This window comes from Gobio gobio (genome assembly GCF_949357685.1).
Source record: "Gobio gobio genome assembly, chromosome: 17".
Classification (NCBI taxonomy): Eukaryota; Metazoa; Chordata; class Actinopteri; order Cypriniformes; family Gobionidae; genus Gobio; species Gobio gobio.
In genome coordinates, this window is record NC_137110.1 from 23,488,589 (window position 1) to 23,505,826 (window position 17,238).

General features: G+C 39.5%; 1 protein-coding gene across 1 annotated transcript in view; it reads right to left on the reverse strand.

Moving 5' to 3' along the window:
- tprg1 (tumor protein p63 regulated 1) overlaps window positions 1-5,802 on the reverse strand; it is a 29,289-nt gene extending 23,487 nt beyond the window's left edge. Inside the window, exons 1-3 of the mRNA XM_079841467.1 lie at window positions 5,695-5,802; window positions 4,419-5,027; window positions 3,468-3,559 (exon numbers count right to left, since the gene is read on the reverse strand). Coding sequence (XP_079697593.1) covers window positions 3,468-3,559; window positions 4,419-5,021 — 695 coding nt within the window. The 5' untranslated portion in view covers window positions 5,022-5,027; window positions 5,695-5,802. The remainder of the gene's footprint in view (window positions 1-3,467; window positions 3,560-4,418; window positions 5,028-5,694) is intronic.
- Window positions 5,803-17,238: the final 11,436 nt, after the last annotated feature.

The window sequence follows — 17,238 nt, forward strand, 5'->3', positions numbered from 1 at the left end:
ATTGTAACATTATAATGTATGGTGTGAAAAATTTATATTTATTTTGAAATTTGAGGATTACCAACATGATTCAATTTTTTAACATCATAACATGAGGGTCAAAGTAATCTGAATCTATACACATATTGGAAATGAGCATACCACTACTGTACATATCCAATATTGACTGACATTGATAAATAAAAAATATCTTAACTAGTATGATACAGATACACTTTATTGTCAAAAGTTTTGGGACGCCTGCCTTTACATGCACATGAACTTTAATGACATCCCATTCTTAATCTGTGGGGTTTAATATGGAGTTGACCCACCCTTTGCAGTTATAACAGCTTCAACTTTTCTGGGAAGGCTTTCCACAAGGTTAAGGTTTAAACACACAAGTGATTATGGGAATTTTTGACCATTCTTCTAGAAGCGCATTTGTGAGGTCCGGCACTGATGTTGGACGAGGAGGCCAGGCTCGCAGTCTCCGCTCTAATTCATCCCAAAAGTGATTTTATTGGTTGAGGTCAGGACTCTGTGCAGGCCAGTCAAGTTCCTCTACACACAAACTGCTCATGCATGTCTTTGGGCACCAGTGCACAAAGCAAGGTCCATAGTCATGTTGGAACAGGAAGGGGCCATCCCCAAACTGTTCCCACAAAGTTGGGAGCATGCAATTGTCCAAAATGTCTTGGTATACTGAAGCATTAAGTGTTCCTTTCACTGGAATTAAGGGGCCAAGCCCAACCCCCCTGAAAAACAACCCCCACACCATAATCCCCCCCTCCACCAAACTTTACACTTGCCACAATGGAGTCAGGCAAGTACCATTCTACCAGAAGTGAAGTGTGATTCGTCACTACTCTAGAGTCCAGTGGCGGTGTCCTTTACACCACTGCATCCTACGCTTTACATTGCACTTGGTGATATAAGGCTTGAGGAAATTTCACGAATGGACTTAATCACGACACCACGCTCGAATTCACTGAGCTCCTGAGAGCGACCCATTCTTTCACAAATGTTTGTAGAAGCAGTCTGCATGACTAGATACTTGATTTTATACATTTTGGCCATGGAAGTGATTGGAACACCTGAATTCAATGATTTGGAGGGGTGTCCCAATACTTGTGGCAATATAGTGTATATTGTGCATTTTTAATTACTTGGGTGTTAGAGTATTTTTTTAAAGTGCTCTGAAATATCATCTGGTAGTTGAATTAATTGTTCAAGCGCCATACTCAACTTCATAAGCAGGTGTTAGTTTTTCACGGAAGAATGCTTTTCTGCTACTGTTGCTTTTGACTACTTTGACAACACTGAGATGATGTGCTACTGCTCTTCTGCTTCACACCGAAATATGTCTCAATGGTATGTTTGTGATAGTCTGACAGGAACTTCACAGAGGCTAATAGATTACAGCATTTTTAATTAACATGAGTTTAATTCTTTGGAACATGTTAGCATGGGTCCCCTACTGGGCCCGACTGCAGACCTCTGCTGTGTTGCATACAGTACATCAATGTAACTACACCAGCACTGGCCTACATTCTCATAAATCTGTCACTCACAATTCTTCTACAGCTCTGATCAAGCAGAGAAGGATTCTAAAACAAGTTTTTGGACATATGTTAATTTAGAGTTTGACAGATTAGTTTAGCACATGTAGATGTATGAATCTAGTCACATTATTGTTTTATTCCAGCTTTTTCATGTCGAGTATGATGATCCCCTTGTGAAGCACCCCTTGCCTAAAGTGTCAAGACAGCTTTTTGTGTTTTCATATATAGACCCAGTTATACTGTTTAAAATAGATGCCAACATTTTTTTTTTATTGTCAGTCATCTACAGCCTATTCAGTAAGAAAAAGTGACCTAACTATTTTATTTTAAATTCCTCCATACAAAAATTTCTATAAGCTTGTGGGTGTCAATTATGTAGGCCTAGATATTCTAAAAGCTTCAACATTTCTGCAATTGCCTTTGGCAAACTTCTTAAAATATGCATGCCCACATTTTTAGATCCCAGATGTTATGTCAAAACAAAGATATGTGCTTGAAAAATGCATAACTGATACATAAAACTACTTTTTATATGAAGTAAAAAAAAATGTGTTGCCAAAACACCAAAGCACATTTCTTTTGTCAGTGCTTTCGCCCCAATTGGCCAGTGAAAAGTGCATATATGGAGGGCTCCTACCCATGAGACAGAGACAGGCGGTGCATGTTCTCTATTTCTAAAAACTTTCTCTCTTGCAAGGAACTGTGAAAATTACTCAATGATGACAAGGTAAAAACACAGGACTTGTATCCAGATGTGTATACTTCTATGTGCATGTTTCTCTTACTCACAACATCAGATCTCGACAGTGACAGTAACAGAACATGAGAATCTTACTAAAATACAGGGCCTTTATACACCCTGGTGTCTTATTTAGGTATTTCTAACTAGGCTAAGAATAATTTCAGTATGTGGGACGTACAGTAGGTGTGAAAGACCACAAACATTTACACACCACATAGACACCTCTGGCTCTCAGCGGTGCTCCAGGGACTTCAGATATAATACTGTAAGCATAGTTGTCCTTGACATCACAAGACTTGTTAAACTCTACAGTCTTCCTTTATCACTAACGGCCATTCACATACGAAGCTCTGTGATTAAGCCTCAAATAATGATTTTGTATCTTTTTTTAATTAAATATGCAATGAAATGTTATTACTACATGAGGAAGTAACGGTAACAGTGACGATTTTAGTAATGCAGTAATTCAAACTTTTACATGATACTGTAAAGAGCTTATTTTACATTTATTTTAAATTATGCACATAATGTGAGGGCATGCACAGAGCAAGATAATGCATTTAATGTCTTTGATAATGAACACGTGGAATACAAGACTATTTTAAGCTAATTTTAACGCTACTAACCTATTATGCCTTTCAAGTGTCTTTGTTTTGACAGCACAAAAACGCATGGTACAGCTAAAGGTATTTCCTACAATGTCTTCCATAAGAAATTAATAGCAGTCAAAAATAATGAATTCCATGAACTTTATCTTTTGTTTCAGGCCTAAACTCAATGCTGGAAATAAGCATTTGTGAGTCCGCAATTCTGGTTACCAGTCCGGAGCATTGGAAATATAATATATATTATTAATTATCACCGAGCAAGGTTTCCTGAAAGCGTGCTCACAGACAGATAGAAGTTGACATCTGCCAACACATTTATCAAAATGTATTTTAGCAGCCCCATTCTGCTGCCTGTTTATTTCACTTTATTTCCTGTACATTTTACTTATTTACAGAACACAGAGTGAGATAATGGATTGCAAAATGAAGTGAGCGCCATGTGATGGAAGAACTAAATGAGATTCTCTTATTCCACGTGAATGTTGCACATTAGCAGAACAGTCAATATATGGTTACTCCAAAAGTGCTCTTAAACTAGGGTGTTTTCTTTTAGAGAAAGAAAAAAACACTTACTCAGCCATGAGCCAAACACTGTGGACAGCACCATCTTCTGTGGGATCCACCAGAGATTTAACATCTTCAATGGCTTGGTCCAATGTTCCAGGCTAAAATGTGACAAAGCACAATAATTCAACTTCATCGAGTCATATTACAACCAGTGGCATCTGTACATTAGAGGCCGGTGGTACCTCTAAAGAGTACGCTAATTAATATTCCTTAAAGAGTTCCTTAAACAAGACCGCAAACTAAACTTGTTCTGATTTCCTTAAACAAGACAGTTGGATTTTTTTGTTAAACTCTATTGACATAAACAATGTATGTGATGTTGAAGCCATATAATTGTTCAATATTTTTGTGGTTAATCATTGCAGAAGTGGAGAATGTCACACCCCTTTCTTCCGATTTTCACATACACTGACCAAATATTAGCATTTCATAATGTTCTTGTGCACATTGTGTCCAAATGAATTATAATGGATAAAAAAATTAATTAAAAAAAGTAAACCTGGATGTGCTTTTCAATGAAAATTAATTAATGTATGCCAGATGCACACTGAAAAGTTCCACTTTCACAAAACAAAGTCTGGTCTTTGAGCTGGCCAACATATTTGCTAATCAAATGTCCTCAGGTAGACTGAGGAAACAGAAAACAGGAAGACAACTGAGGAATATATTTTACTCTGTATACTGCAGACAATAGTCAGTGCTGGACGAGTGATGAGTATTAGGACTATCATTGTTTGCTGAATAGGTGATTGAGGATATTCGTATTTATAAAAGGTGTTGCCAGCAGCACTCTATTGTACTGCAGAGCAACCGTGGTTTGTTTTCACCACACCACTCAACATTCAAAAGAAGTGTAGATTATGTGTCAGAATGACTACAAAAACAGTAGAACATCAATTTGCAGTCAAACCAGAAAACAGAGAGGTCATTGAGACTTTAAAAAAGTATATACGTTACCCTGAGGACAAAAAATTTCTTGATTTTAAACTGTTCTGCAGATGATTTCCATTTAGCTTTGAGCGCTGAGGAGCGTGGAGAGGGAGTGGTTTCTGCCTTGGCCTCTGCAGGTGTAGGTTTATCTGTTTCACTTTGAGATTGTGGAGGATGAATGTTTGGTTCTGGAGACTTTTGAGTTTGCTGCTCCAAGTCCACAGACTTGAATGTAGGAGATTGTTGAGGATGGATGTCTGGTTCTGGAGACTTTGGAGTTTGCTGCTCCAAGTCCACAGACTTGAATGTAGGAGATTGTTGAGGATGGATGTCTGGTTCTGGAGACTTTGGAGTTTGCAGCTCCAAGTCCACAGACTTCAATGTAGGAGATTGTTGAGGATGGATGTCTGGTTCTGGAGACTTTGGAGTTTGCTGCTCCAAGTCCACAGACTTGAATGTAGGAGATTGTTGAGGATGGATGTCTGGTTCTGGAGACTTTGGAGTTTGCAGCTCCAAGTCCACAGACTTCAATGTAGGAGATTGTTGAGGATGGATGTCTGGTTCCGGAGATTTTTGGGTTTGCTGCTCCAAGTCCACAGACTTAAATGTCTCCTCGTCTTTTTCTGACATAGTGACCTAAAAAGAGTAGTTCGTTTTATCATTAAAATTAAGCTGTCATTAAAAACATCCATAAAGCATAAACGATAAATAAATAAGAATTTATAAGTTTAAGAAGCTCAACTTTTCGTAACCGAAAAAAGCATCTGCATTCAGCATCATGGAACATGCAGTTCGACTAGAGTTCGATTCCCATTAATATTTTTGTCTGTTCTTTTTAGTGAATAAGCAACAGTGTAGTCAGATATTCAAACTCTTATGAGCCGATTCTTTAAAATAAATCAATTCACTTATGAATCAGTTGGCGAGGTGCGACTCACTTACGGAATCAATTTCGTCATATCTGAAATATAAATAAACCAATAAATGTGTGATGTTGTCATGCTGTTAAAAACTCATTAAACGTCTAGGTACACAAATCTTTTGCAAGAACAAGAACTATATTACTTTTACTTCTGTTCTGTTGTTAATTCTGTTGAAATGATCTCATCATTTGGCAACAGCTGCTTTTCCCCGCCCTCAGTATTAAAATAATAGTTATGGTTCGCAATCGAAACCAGCAAGTTAGCCTAATTCTTATAATTTCCATCTCTGTTCTGTAACAACAAAATATTTATCGAAGTATGACACTGCTTAAGTTACTATAGATTATTATAAAATGCGGGCAAGAAATGTTGTACCTTACCGATGACTGCAAGAATGAACTCAAGCTGCTGTTTTTACTTGACGGTTTGACTCTGCGTCAGGTGCACCAGAAACTATTTCCTGCTTCCGTGATATTTCGTGATGATCTGAAGAAATGGGCGTTGAGCAGAAAACGGAACCTCCCTTCGACCACAGCAACTGTCTTATTCAGTAAGTAGGCTAAAGCATTCATTTCAACCATAAGTAACAGGATTTTTATGTAGAACCAATTAGTTCATAAATCTCTTCATCTCAATATCTAAATCTGGACACCTTGAATAACCAATCAGACTGTGGGAACACTGGCTTTTTCTTTCCCATCTTTGACATCAATAATTCACCTAGCCCAAACCACCCACATTTCTCCAGATACACAATAAGACATAACTGGCAACTGTATTTTTCTCGACAGCATTTAGGATTTCACACTTATGCTTAATCTTCTGGCAGAGAGGTGCATGGGTAGCTACAATTTGTCCCGCATGCTTTTCACACACACTGGCCTCAGATTCATTGTGCAGTTTACTCTTGTTTTACGCTTATGTTCCACCTTAGACGTGTCCTTCCAAAAATACCAATTCAAGAAGCCAATCGAAGCCGATATTCAGTAAAACAATTATTTGAGTGGGATGTTTGGGGTTTGCTTTCTTGAGCATTAGAGTCTCCCATAATGCATCAAAAGGCTTCACCATTCAGGTGTCATTTTCCATTCCTGCTAATCGCTTTTGACGTGACACGCTTCCAGGCCACACGCCGCTCTTTAACTGGCCTGTTAGAGAAAGCTATTCAACTTGCATGATGGGAATTTGAAGAAAAAAAAAGGAAAAAAGAAAATGAAATCTGTGCAGTTACAATTCCCTTTCAAAAGCATATTAACTGTGTGCATGTGAGAGAGACACTTTGTAATGTTTTTTTTTTTTACTCCCCCGCATGATACAATAAGATTCTATTTTAAAATGGATCATAAGTAAATACACTCAGCAGCCACCACAGAGCAGCTTTTGCATTCAGCTCAAGTCCAAATTGCTTTGTCACAAACTCTTATTAGCTTGCAAACTAAATTTTGAGTCAATAATTATCTTCTTACTCTAATATAATAGAACCCGAGTCTTCTGAGGCAGATGGCTTTCTAGGAAGGCACATTCTTCAAACGTCTACATCAAACAGCATCTTGTATCATTCTTGTTGTGTTCCTATAACACAGATCTTATGGGTCACATCTACCCCATGCTTTGTCATATGTTATTTGAACCCTGATATTTGGGAACATAACATCTGTATTTTGTGTATCCACAATGCGCATCCTCCATATGTGTGATGTTAAACCGAATAAGATTTGATGACCCATAAAGCGATGAAATTTCCCCAGGAGCTAGGAATAAAATAACTTTATTAACCATGGAGAAACATTATAAATGAAGCTTATTTGGTCAAGTAAATGACAGCGGCTTAAACAGCACGCAAGTGGGAACTTGAGGAAATGTGACATCTCATTCTGAATTGTCAGACATTGTAAATTCAACTTAATTGAAATGAACAGGCTCAGTGCAGCTGAATAATAATCTCTAACAAAAACACTGAACCATGTTTTACCATCTGCTCAACACAGTTGTTAATTTTCCTATACCATTGCAGCATCATTATTTACATCAAACCTGTTTGTATATAGACAAATGAGGCTGTAGAGTTTCAGAGCAGAAAACAAGGGAGCCTCATAGGCCTCTTTACCTGTCAAAAAAGACCTTCACATGATTACGTGACCCCTTTATGTGCCCTTTAGATACTGCAGAATCATTTATATGTGTGCACTGCACACTGCACGTTTTGTGTTGTGTTCACCGTACACAACTGCTGTTTTGGCAATAGCAAACCTTTGCAAAAGCCATGTGTTCACTTGCTGCTCAAATGCACAGTTTAAGCATGTGGCGATCTTCTGTCTTCCCTGTACGGGCGGAGACGCTGTAATTCAATTATACGACTGCATGTTTATCTTTGTTGGGCCAAATGCCAGTGAAGCTTAAATGAAGTTCAGGACAGTGCGCCTGATCAGCAGATGCTGTACAACCTTAAATGCCCCGGGGAGTCCACAGCTGTGTTTACTGAGCAAGAATGAGCGGAATTCGGTGTGTATTCATGGGCATACATGAGTGTGGTGGGAATGTGTGTTGTTTGCATTTGTGCGACTGTATTTATTGTTTGATATGAAGATTATAAGCTTGCGTGTGTGTCTGTACAGGGTTTCTGAGGCAGGGTGACCCTTGCAACTGCTTATGTTGTGCAGGGGTGTAAAGACATGGTTATGAGGCCTCATTAACTTTGCAGTTGATCATTCAGTTGGATGACATCCAGCAATAACACCATGCGCAATGCAGCAATCAGTCCCTCTTTAGCCGTACGTCACATTTTTTTCTCTGTGATGCAGCTCTACCTGTAAATCTAGCTCTGCCTATGCTTATGATTTAGGAGGTGCTGTTTTATTTCTGACATTCTTCTGGGTTCCCAATTGAGAGTGCATTCCAACATGATTCAGCATTAACTGCCTCCACAGGATATGTTGCTTTTAGGAAAAGTAGTCTGCTTAAGTAAAGTAGTAGTAACCTTGAAAAGCAGTGTTTACAGGAAAGTGCTTTACAGGAAACATATAAATGGGCAACGAACGAACACGGTGTGATTATGATTGCATGATTATGTGAATAGGCCACATAGGCCTACACGACATTGGCACACTTAATGATTTTAATAATATAATATATTATAAAATTATATTATATTATTAAAATCATTAAGTGTGCTAATGTTGTGTAAACCTATGTGGACTATTAATAAAAAAACCCAGACAATATGGAATTGAGTAGGGAGCAAAACTGCATGTGGATTACATTTCAGAACAATTTCATCTAACTCAGAGCTAATTATTCTAGTACTCTGACCCATATCATCGCTGCTCCCAGGGTTCTGACTGTACGGTAACTTGCCTCTTCAGCACCTTGCTCTTGCCCTGATATGTCTGGAGGGTATGGTTTCATGCTCATCCATCTGTATTCCACTATCACATCAACACTAGAGCGAAAGACATATATGGGGCAGACAAGCTACCGTGCACAGTGGTAGTATCCCTGTACATGGAGAGCCAGAACATTTGACCAGAGTGTCCAGAGAGACCTCTTCCAAATGACTGCTGACAGCTACCTCTCCTGAAAGCAGCTCCTCAGAGTCAGCCAGTATGTCCAGGAAGGTAAACAATGTTGCACAAGCTGATGTGACGGCACTTAGTCTGCTGCACTGTGACAGAATGTGACAAATGATTGCAAATGAACAACAAATCTTTAAAATGTGAATCACCGGTGACATTTGATAAATAATAGACAGCAGTTAATCACCATTTTTATTTAGGTTATGTCATTTATTTCACATATTGTTCATTGTCGCTTGCTCGGTTGCGGTTTAAAAGACTTATATTATTACTATATAATATTATTATATTATATTACTAATATTCAGTAATATTATCAATTTAATTAAGTTGGATAATGACACTAACTTCGACACTGTTATTGTACTAAATTGAATCAACACTAATACTTTTGCCTTCTGTAGAGGTGTTTATTGAACTTGTTTCATTATTTGCAACATTTGAGACAGATACTGAACTGAATTGAAACAACACTGAACTAAATCAAGCTGAAAAATGACACTTATCTTCTGTAGAGCTTCTTTACATCTGAAATGGAATTCATTTCCTAATTGATGAATTTTACAACACTAACAATGTTATTTTTTACTATTGTATAAAGTGCTAAAAAATTATGTGACTTGAAGTCATATTCACTCGTAATACAGTACATTAAAATGTTAATTTATGCAACTATGTATTACTAGCCTATATATAGAAATTAGCATTAACCTAGATTAATACATTCTGTAAAATGATAGTTTATGATACCTAATGCATTAACTAATCAAACCTTATTGCAAAGTGTTGTAGAATCTTTAAATTAACTGTAATATTTCTATATTCTTGAATTATTTTTAATAAAGAGGATAGGAATTCATATGAATATTACATGTCAAATCTGAACCTCCTTAGAAGGCATTACGCTGTTAAAAGAACCATCTGTTACTATTTATACCATTAAAGAACAGAAAACCCTGACATACTTTTCCTCACTCAGCATTTCCATAGATAGAAACCGAAAACATGAGTGGTGAATAAAACCCAGACTTCAAGGTTTGTATTATTTATTGTTGTCTAAACGCTGACCTCTAGCCAAAACCCCAGTAAGCCAGCACTCATCAAAGACAAAATATGTGTAGTGTCAGAAAACTGCAGCTGCATGGTCTCAATTCTAACTCACATTAGAAGCAGATTTGAGAGTCGTTCCTGCATTGTGCACAGGGTGGCAGTGTTCTCTCAAGTTTGATTCGTACACCATCCAGACTCTGGAGAGGGAGCGCTCCGCTCCAGCTGCCTCTGAGAGAGGAACAGTGCTGCTACTAATACACTGTTGACTCTCATTGACCTGAATGGATCAGGCCTCCGCTGAGATGATCTGGTCTGATTACTATTAGAAGTTTGGAATGGACTCTGCTGTGGGGGACATGGGTCAAATAAATCTATCCACGATATCTTTACATTCCTAATGAAAATCCCTCATGATGATTAATCCCTGCCCTTAAAAATATCCGATGATGAAAATAAGCTTTGATAAGGCAGAAAAATTACAAAGAACATCTCATCCTCCAAATGCTGATCTACTACAACAGATATACAACAGATGAACTGATTTAATATCAGGCTGTGCACCTTGTGCTGAACATCAGGCAGCTTCTGTCCCAAAAGTCCACAAGAAAATGAAGCTATGTTGGACGGTATATCTGATTTGTTTGAAACACATCATTGCTGTAACCCGGCCTGTTTTGAGGTCACCGCTGGGTGAGGGAGTGACATTTTGGCCCTTTTCAAGAAGTCCAGAAACTTTGATCGGATCTGCTCTAATCCGTCTTAAGGTTGTGCATTTCTGCCTCATTTCACTCAGGCTGCCTCCTTATTGCACTGCCCCACTTCACTTGACTTCTTTTGGCCTGAAGTAAACAAACAAAAAATTCCTCTTGCTTATCAGGTGTTGTAAACTGGTCAAATTGAGGCGCAGAGTAATTAACAACAGTGTTTTTGGAGGGATTTTGAGGGAAGTTTTTTTCACGAGTGATCTGCTGTGAGATGTGTATTTACCTTGAGGTATCTGTGTGTACTGACCCTCTTTTCCATGTCCAGATGGTCCCATACACCTCTGCTCTTGTCTTGCTGTTAAACTCTGTAAATGGGCGGCGGTGGCAAACTACAAAGATACCTGCACCTGCTCTTTGTGGAGCTCGTGAACAACATGCAAGATCTTGCATGGTTTTCTCCATGCTCGCTGCTTCGTCTGAGGTGATCCGTGTGTAAATAATGGTGAAAAGAACAATGTTCTCTTTTATTGAAGTCAAATATGAATTTCCCCAAAACATGTGGAAGTCGACATAGACACATGTAAATGTAAATGCTCAGCAGTCCAGGAAATTCTCCAAATGCTTCGACTAAGGCTAATTCGGCATCTCAGGGGTTAACGGCAGATGCTTGTGTTGTAGGCCGCACAATTCCTATAGGATTACAGTACATTTTCAGCCTGGTTGCCCACTTCCATTCCGCTCTACTGGGTCTGGGCTCCTTATGTGTTTGGAGCGCTGGAGTATGTAACTGCGTGGGGTTGCAGACAGTGTGCTGGATGACTGGATAGGTTGCAGTAACGCACTATAACAAAGTGATCCTCTCAACTAGTAGGCCTGTATATATTTCTGACAGTGTGGCCTAACTGCATTTGGGCAGCCAAATTGTAGGGTATGTCTCCCCGATTCATTCCTGCGTCATCCTTAATCAGTCAGCTAAGAACCTGACAGCAAACATGAGAGCGTATCCTTCTAAAGCAAAGTGAAAGTACAACACCTCAGCAGGAAAAGAGCCAAGAGGCTGATGAAACAGGGGTCCACTTTGAGGGTTTAACAAATCCTACACGTCCCTCGACCATCAAAGACAATCCACGCAGCTCTCCCCTCACACGCACACGCACGCGCTCTATGCTCTGACATGGCCTCTCATCCCCGCAGGAGGGCATTAAAGTTTGAAACCGGATTAATAGCTAACTCGACTCGCTGGCAAATTGAAAATCTCGACTCTGTGTATGTTTGCCTGATATATTCGGCTGATGTCTCGTACAGAAACTCCGCATCTGCAGTTGCCCATTTGTAAGGAGTGTGTGTTAGGCTCTAAAAATAACCTTCCAGTGACCTACTTTTCCTTTAGGATTCATGTGTATTGTTTGCTTGAAATGAACAGAAAGGCGAGAAAAGCTTCAAAATTGTTCAGAGCGTTTATTTGGGAAATCAGATTGGGTTCTTAAAACTTGTTTTGCTCATGATAAAGAATCACAGGAGGCAGAGTGGTTTTGTGACAGGTGTAAGGAGGGTATCAGCCAGCTAGGGTTGTGTTTGTTGACTGTTGTTGTGTTTCCACATCTTTTTGCCCTCTGGGACCTGATGCGCAGTGAGACGCGGAGCAGGGCAGCAGTAAAAGGGAAGTCGGATATATCGGCACTGAGGAGATTGCTCTGACATGCTTGTCGGATTCTGTTCTGACCGATGAGGTTACCTCGGGCGATGAAAAATGACACCTCCTGCGGTCTCCTCCGTCCTCCACACTCTTTCTTAGTCCTGTTGTTAATAAATGCAACCTGTCAACCTGAGCAACTCAGGGTGTAGAGATGAAGAAGAACCCTAAGAAATTAGGAATCAGTCGTGGGCTTATGTAACGTAATGTAACCCTGCATTTTAAATGACTCAAGCATGAAATGATCTTCTTATTCGAGGAATCTCCAAGAAGATGGACGGTTTCCTGTTGTAGTTTTCCTTCTTCTGCTCGCTCATGTGATTTGATAGTGAAACCAGTAAATTTTACAGGCAGGTCAGGAAAGCGGGAGGCTCATTGCCCCTCTGGGCTTAGATACTCTGACATGTGTGTGTTTACACACAGCCCCAAGGGTACGTTCAATGCCTCTCAGTAACACAACTGCAGTGTATGCTGGGACTTGCAGGTCTTATTTATGAAACATAAACAATACATTTCTGTGGAAATTAAGAAATTCATTATCTTTCATAAATTGTCCCATTTAATTAAAGGCAAAATGTACATGCAGACATGTTTCAAGCATTTCAGGAATAAGGCCCAGAGGTTTTAACATACACAAAGCACACCTTTAGAAGTTTGCAAACATTCATAGTCTTATAGAACAGTTCCGCAAATGTGGTGTTTACAAGATGCTAATACACAGGCCAAGAACACTAGGAATATTATCAGAGTGAAACCACTTCTCGAACAGAAATAAAATGTATAAATTTTTTATTTATCAATTCATTATTAATCCCAGATGGAGGTGGGGAGATCGTTCTACCAGCAAGGAACAGTGAACGAAAATGTTCTGGAAAGGGATTTCATGCCTCTCTGTGATGGTACCACAGCTGGTCATCAAAGGATACTCCAAGATTTCTGACCGACCTTGAAGGGATAATCAAGGATGAACCTAGCTGGATGGTGAAATCGTGTTGTAGAGTCGGATTGGCAGGGAAGACGAGAAGCTCTTTGCCAGGTTGAGCTGCAGGTGATGTTCTTTCATCCATGCCGAGATGTCCGCCAGACAGCTTGAGATTCGTGCAGCTTCTGTGGGATCATCTGGTTGAAATGAAAGGTAGAGCTGAGTGTCATCAGCATAGCAATGGTATGAGAAGCCATGTGCCTGTATGATGGGTCCCGTTGATGTAGTGTAAATGGAGAAGAGGAGAGGTCCAAGCATTGAGTCCTGAGGAACCCCAGTGGTCAGTTGATGTGCTTTGGATACCAGGCAACCTTGAAAGACCTACCTGTAAGATAGGACTCAAACCAGTGGAGTGGAATTCCTGTGATGCCCAGTGATGAGAGGGTGGACAAAAGGATCTGATGATTCACAGTGCCAAAGGCGGCAGATAGATCGAGGAGGACGAGGAACTATATGTATGTTGGGCAGGATTTGCTGCGATCTTATGTGACAGGGGTTGCGTCCGAAATCGCATAGGTACTTATTTTGATAATTACTTCACGATCGCTAAAAAACTAAAGTTGTCGCTTGGACTTTTGAGTATACAAAAACCTATAGATCTCTTGTAAGATTTGTTTTGTTTGGATGATTCTAGAGACCTTCATGATTATGTATATATAATGTCAACAAAAAATACTTATTAGTAACATGAAAATGACCTTTCTCTGGGAGGGTTTGCCTTCTCCTTGCTTCCCCCCTTCCCCTTGAAATACTTTATTTGGTTGTTTGCTAGCATGTCATTGAGACATAAAACATGGATAAAATCTAGAAAAATACTTACAAAAGGAAAATGACAACTATACACTGGTGGGCTTAAATGGGTTGAATACATGCTGATATTCCTGAAAACAACACTTTTTCTTGTGCAATATTCCTTAAGCATAGCTATTGTTTAGTTTACTATTTGAATTTTGTTCTTCATTGAACATCATCCATAAGACAAGGGATAAAGACACACACACATGTACGTTAATGATTTTTAATTAATTCAGCAGCACAACTTAATTATCTATGGGTAAAGTTGAACGTTTCACATCTGATGAGAGGATTACAGAAAACAAAGTGAAGTACACTATGGCCCTGTCCCAAATAGCACACTTCATGTTCACTTTTGGTCTTGTGGACTTACAATGGCCGCTGCGTGTGCGTGTCCCTTAAGTCCACGAGACCACAGGGTGTCATTTGTCATTTTAGATCTGAGAAGGGTGCTCACGAGCGCCCCCTTTGAGGTCGATATGCGCCCTCGATGCGCACTTCTGCCGAGCCCACACTGGTGCAGGTTATGCAGTGGACTTCTTCCCGACAGTCAAAGTGGCATTACGTCGTGAAAGTGCGGACTCGGAGGAAGACCGTGGGTTTAGGGTGCTATTTGGGACAGGGCCTATGTTGCCAAAAATATTGGGACACCCCTCCAAATCATTGAATTCAGGTGTTCCAATAATTCCCATGGCTAAAGGTGTATAAAATCAAGCACCTAGGCATGCAGACTGCTTCTACAGACATTTGTGAAAGAATAGGTCACTCTCAGGAGCTCAGTGAATTAAAGCGTGGTACCGTGATAGGTTTCCATCTGTGCAGTAAGTGCATTCGCGAAATTTCCTCACTACTAAATATTCCTCGGTCAACTGTTAGGGGTATTATAACAAAGTGGAAGGAATTGAGAACAACAGCACCTCAGCCACAAAGTGGTAACCACATAAAATCACAGAGCGGAGTCAGCGCATGCTGAGGCAAACAGTGCGCAGAAGTCACCAATTTTCTGCAGAGTCAAAAGCTCTGGAGTGACGAATTACGCTTCTCTGTCTGGCAATCTGATGGACGAGTCTGGATTTTGCTTTTGTCAGGAGAACGGTACTTGCCTGACTGCATTGTGCCAAGTGTAAAAGTTTGGTGGAGGGGGGAATATGCTGTGGGGTTGTTTTCAGGGGTTGGGCTTGGCCCCTTATTTTCAGTGAAAGGAACACTTAATGCTTCAGTATACCAATACATTTTGGACAATTTCATGCTACCAACATTATGGAAACAGTTTGGGGATGGCCCCTTCCTGTTCTAACATGACTTCGCACCAGTGCACAAAGCAAGGTGAAATAAAGACATGGATGTCTTTATCCATCCATGTCCATAAAGACATGGATGAACGAGTTTGGTGTGGAGGTACATGACTGCACAGAGTCCTCAACCTGTTAGAACACCTTTGGGATGAATTAGAGCAGAGAGACTGCGAGCCGGGCCACCATCTTCTTGTCCAACATCAGTGCCTGACCTCACAAATGCACTTCTAAGAATGGTCAAAAATTTCCACAAACACACTCTTAAACATTGTGGAAAGCTTCCCAGAAGAGTTGAAGCTGTTTTAGCTGCAAAGGGTGGGCCAACTCCATATTAAAACCTACCGATTAAAAATGGGATGTCATTAAAGTTCATGTGCATGTAAAGGCAGGCATCCCAAAACGTTTATCAATATAGTGTATTTTCATTTCACCATGTTGTATTTTGCCAAAGGTATTCAAGTCTGCTTGATACAGAAAATACAGTGGCTACATACAAACAACAAACAACACATATCCTAAATTTTATTCAATAGGAGTCATAACTTTTTTTTATTCAAAGCAAACCCTAAATCAAAATATGACTGCAATACACCAATAATCTGCTCATGTTGCTATATTTGAAACCATCTGCTGACCAGTTTCTGCCCTTTTGGGAGGAGATAAAGGACTGGGAAATTCCTGAAGCATAATTCATTATTAATTCAAGATTTCAGAGAGTCCCAAGAATGACACCCTGTGAAATTAGAGCAATCTTACTAAGTTGTAAACCCAAATAAAGATACATTAAAAGTAAAACTGAGAGCCTGATTTCTGTTTAATTATAGCAACAGCAATCAAATGATTAAAGCAGTTTAAAATATGCAATTGTGAGCTGATCCGCGTTTCCATGGATAACTGGCACTATACTATACAGACTTAGTTTCATTTAATGAGACATTAAGAGAGAAATGACTATACACATAAGGATAAGTCATATCATATCAAGGCCTAGGATTGTGTGTCTGTGGACCTGTAGTAGACACATTCCAGTACTGGAAAGCTTTTATGGCTTATCATTTCAGCCTTAAACAGGTAATTAATCTTCATTACCCCTAGGTTACTGGCTATTAACCAGTTAATATTGCATAAAAGCATAGGACAAGTACTGAACCACCAGACTTAATTCATACCTGTTTCCAACAACAAGGATGCTTTGAGGTGCAGCAAATCCATTTCATAAAAGGGTAAAAAAGGAAGCATGTTTCCATAGCAACAGAAAAAAATACAGTTTAAATGATGACAAACAGTAGGTCTCTGAACCTCCACCTACGTGTGTACTTGAAAAATACAACCTCTCAGAACCTCTCAACGTAGCAACTTAGTGAATTCTCACAACACTAATGGCTGGTAGCAGTCTTGGCTTAAATAGGTCACGGCAGGGGAATAATTGTATTAAGTCTGCTGCAAATAGACTAGGAATTGAACAGGAAAGAGGCTTTCTATGACATTTACACACACACACACACACACACACACACAAACTCATAAAGATGTTTAAAACAATTACAGAGATGACAGAGTTGCTGAAAAGCTTCACGTATAGTTAAAAAAACAACTTGAGCTCAGAAATTTCATGAAGAAAAAAAAGCGTATGTATAACCTCTTTGAGATAGACTTTAAGACAAATTGACACTTAGCAGCCCCTGTTATAGCCCCTCATGTGAATCTGATTGCAGTACTGAAGTTTTGGCTAGTAAAGCATCGAATAGCAAACCATGTGATGCATAACTTTTGCAAAAACGTCCCCAACTTCCAGCACTGGCCAGCTGCAAAAAAGAGGAGGAAGAGATGAAT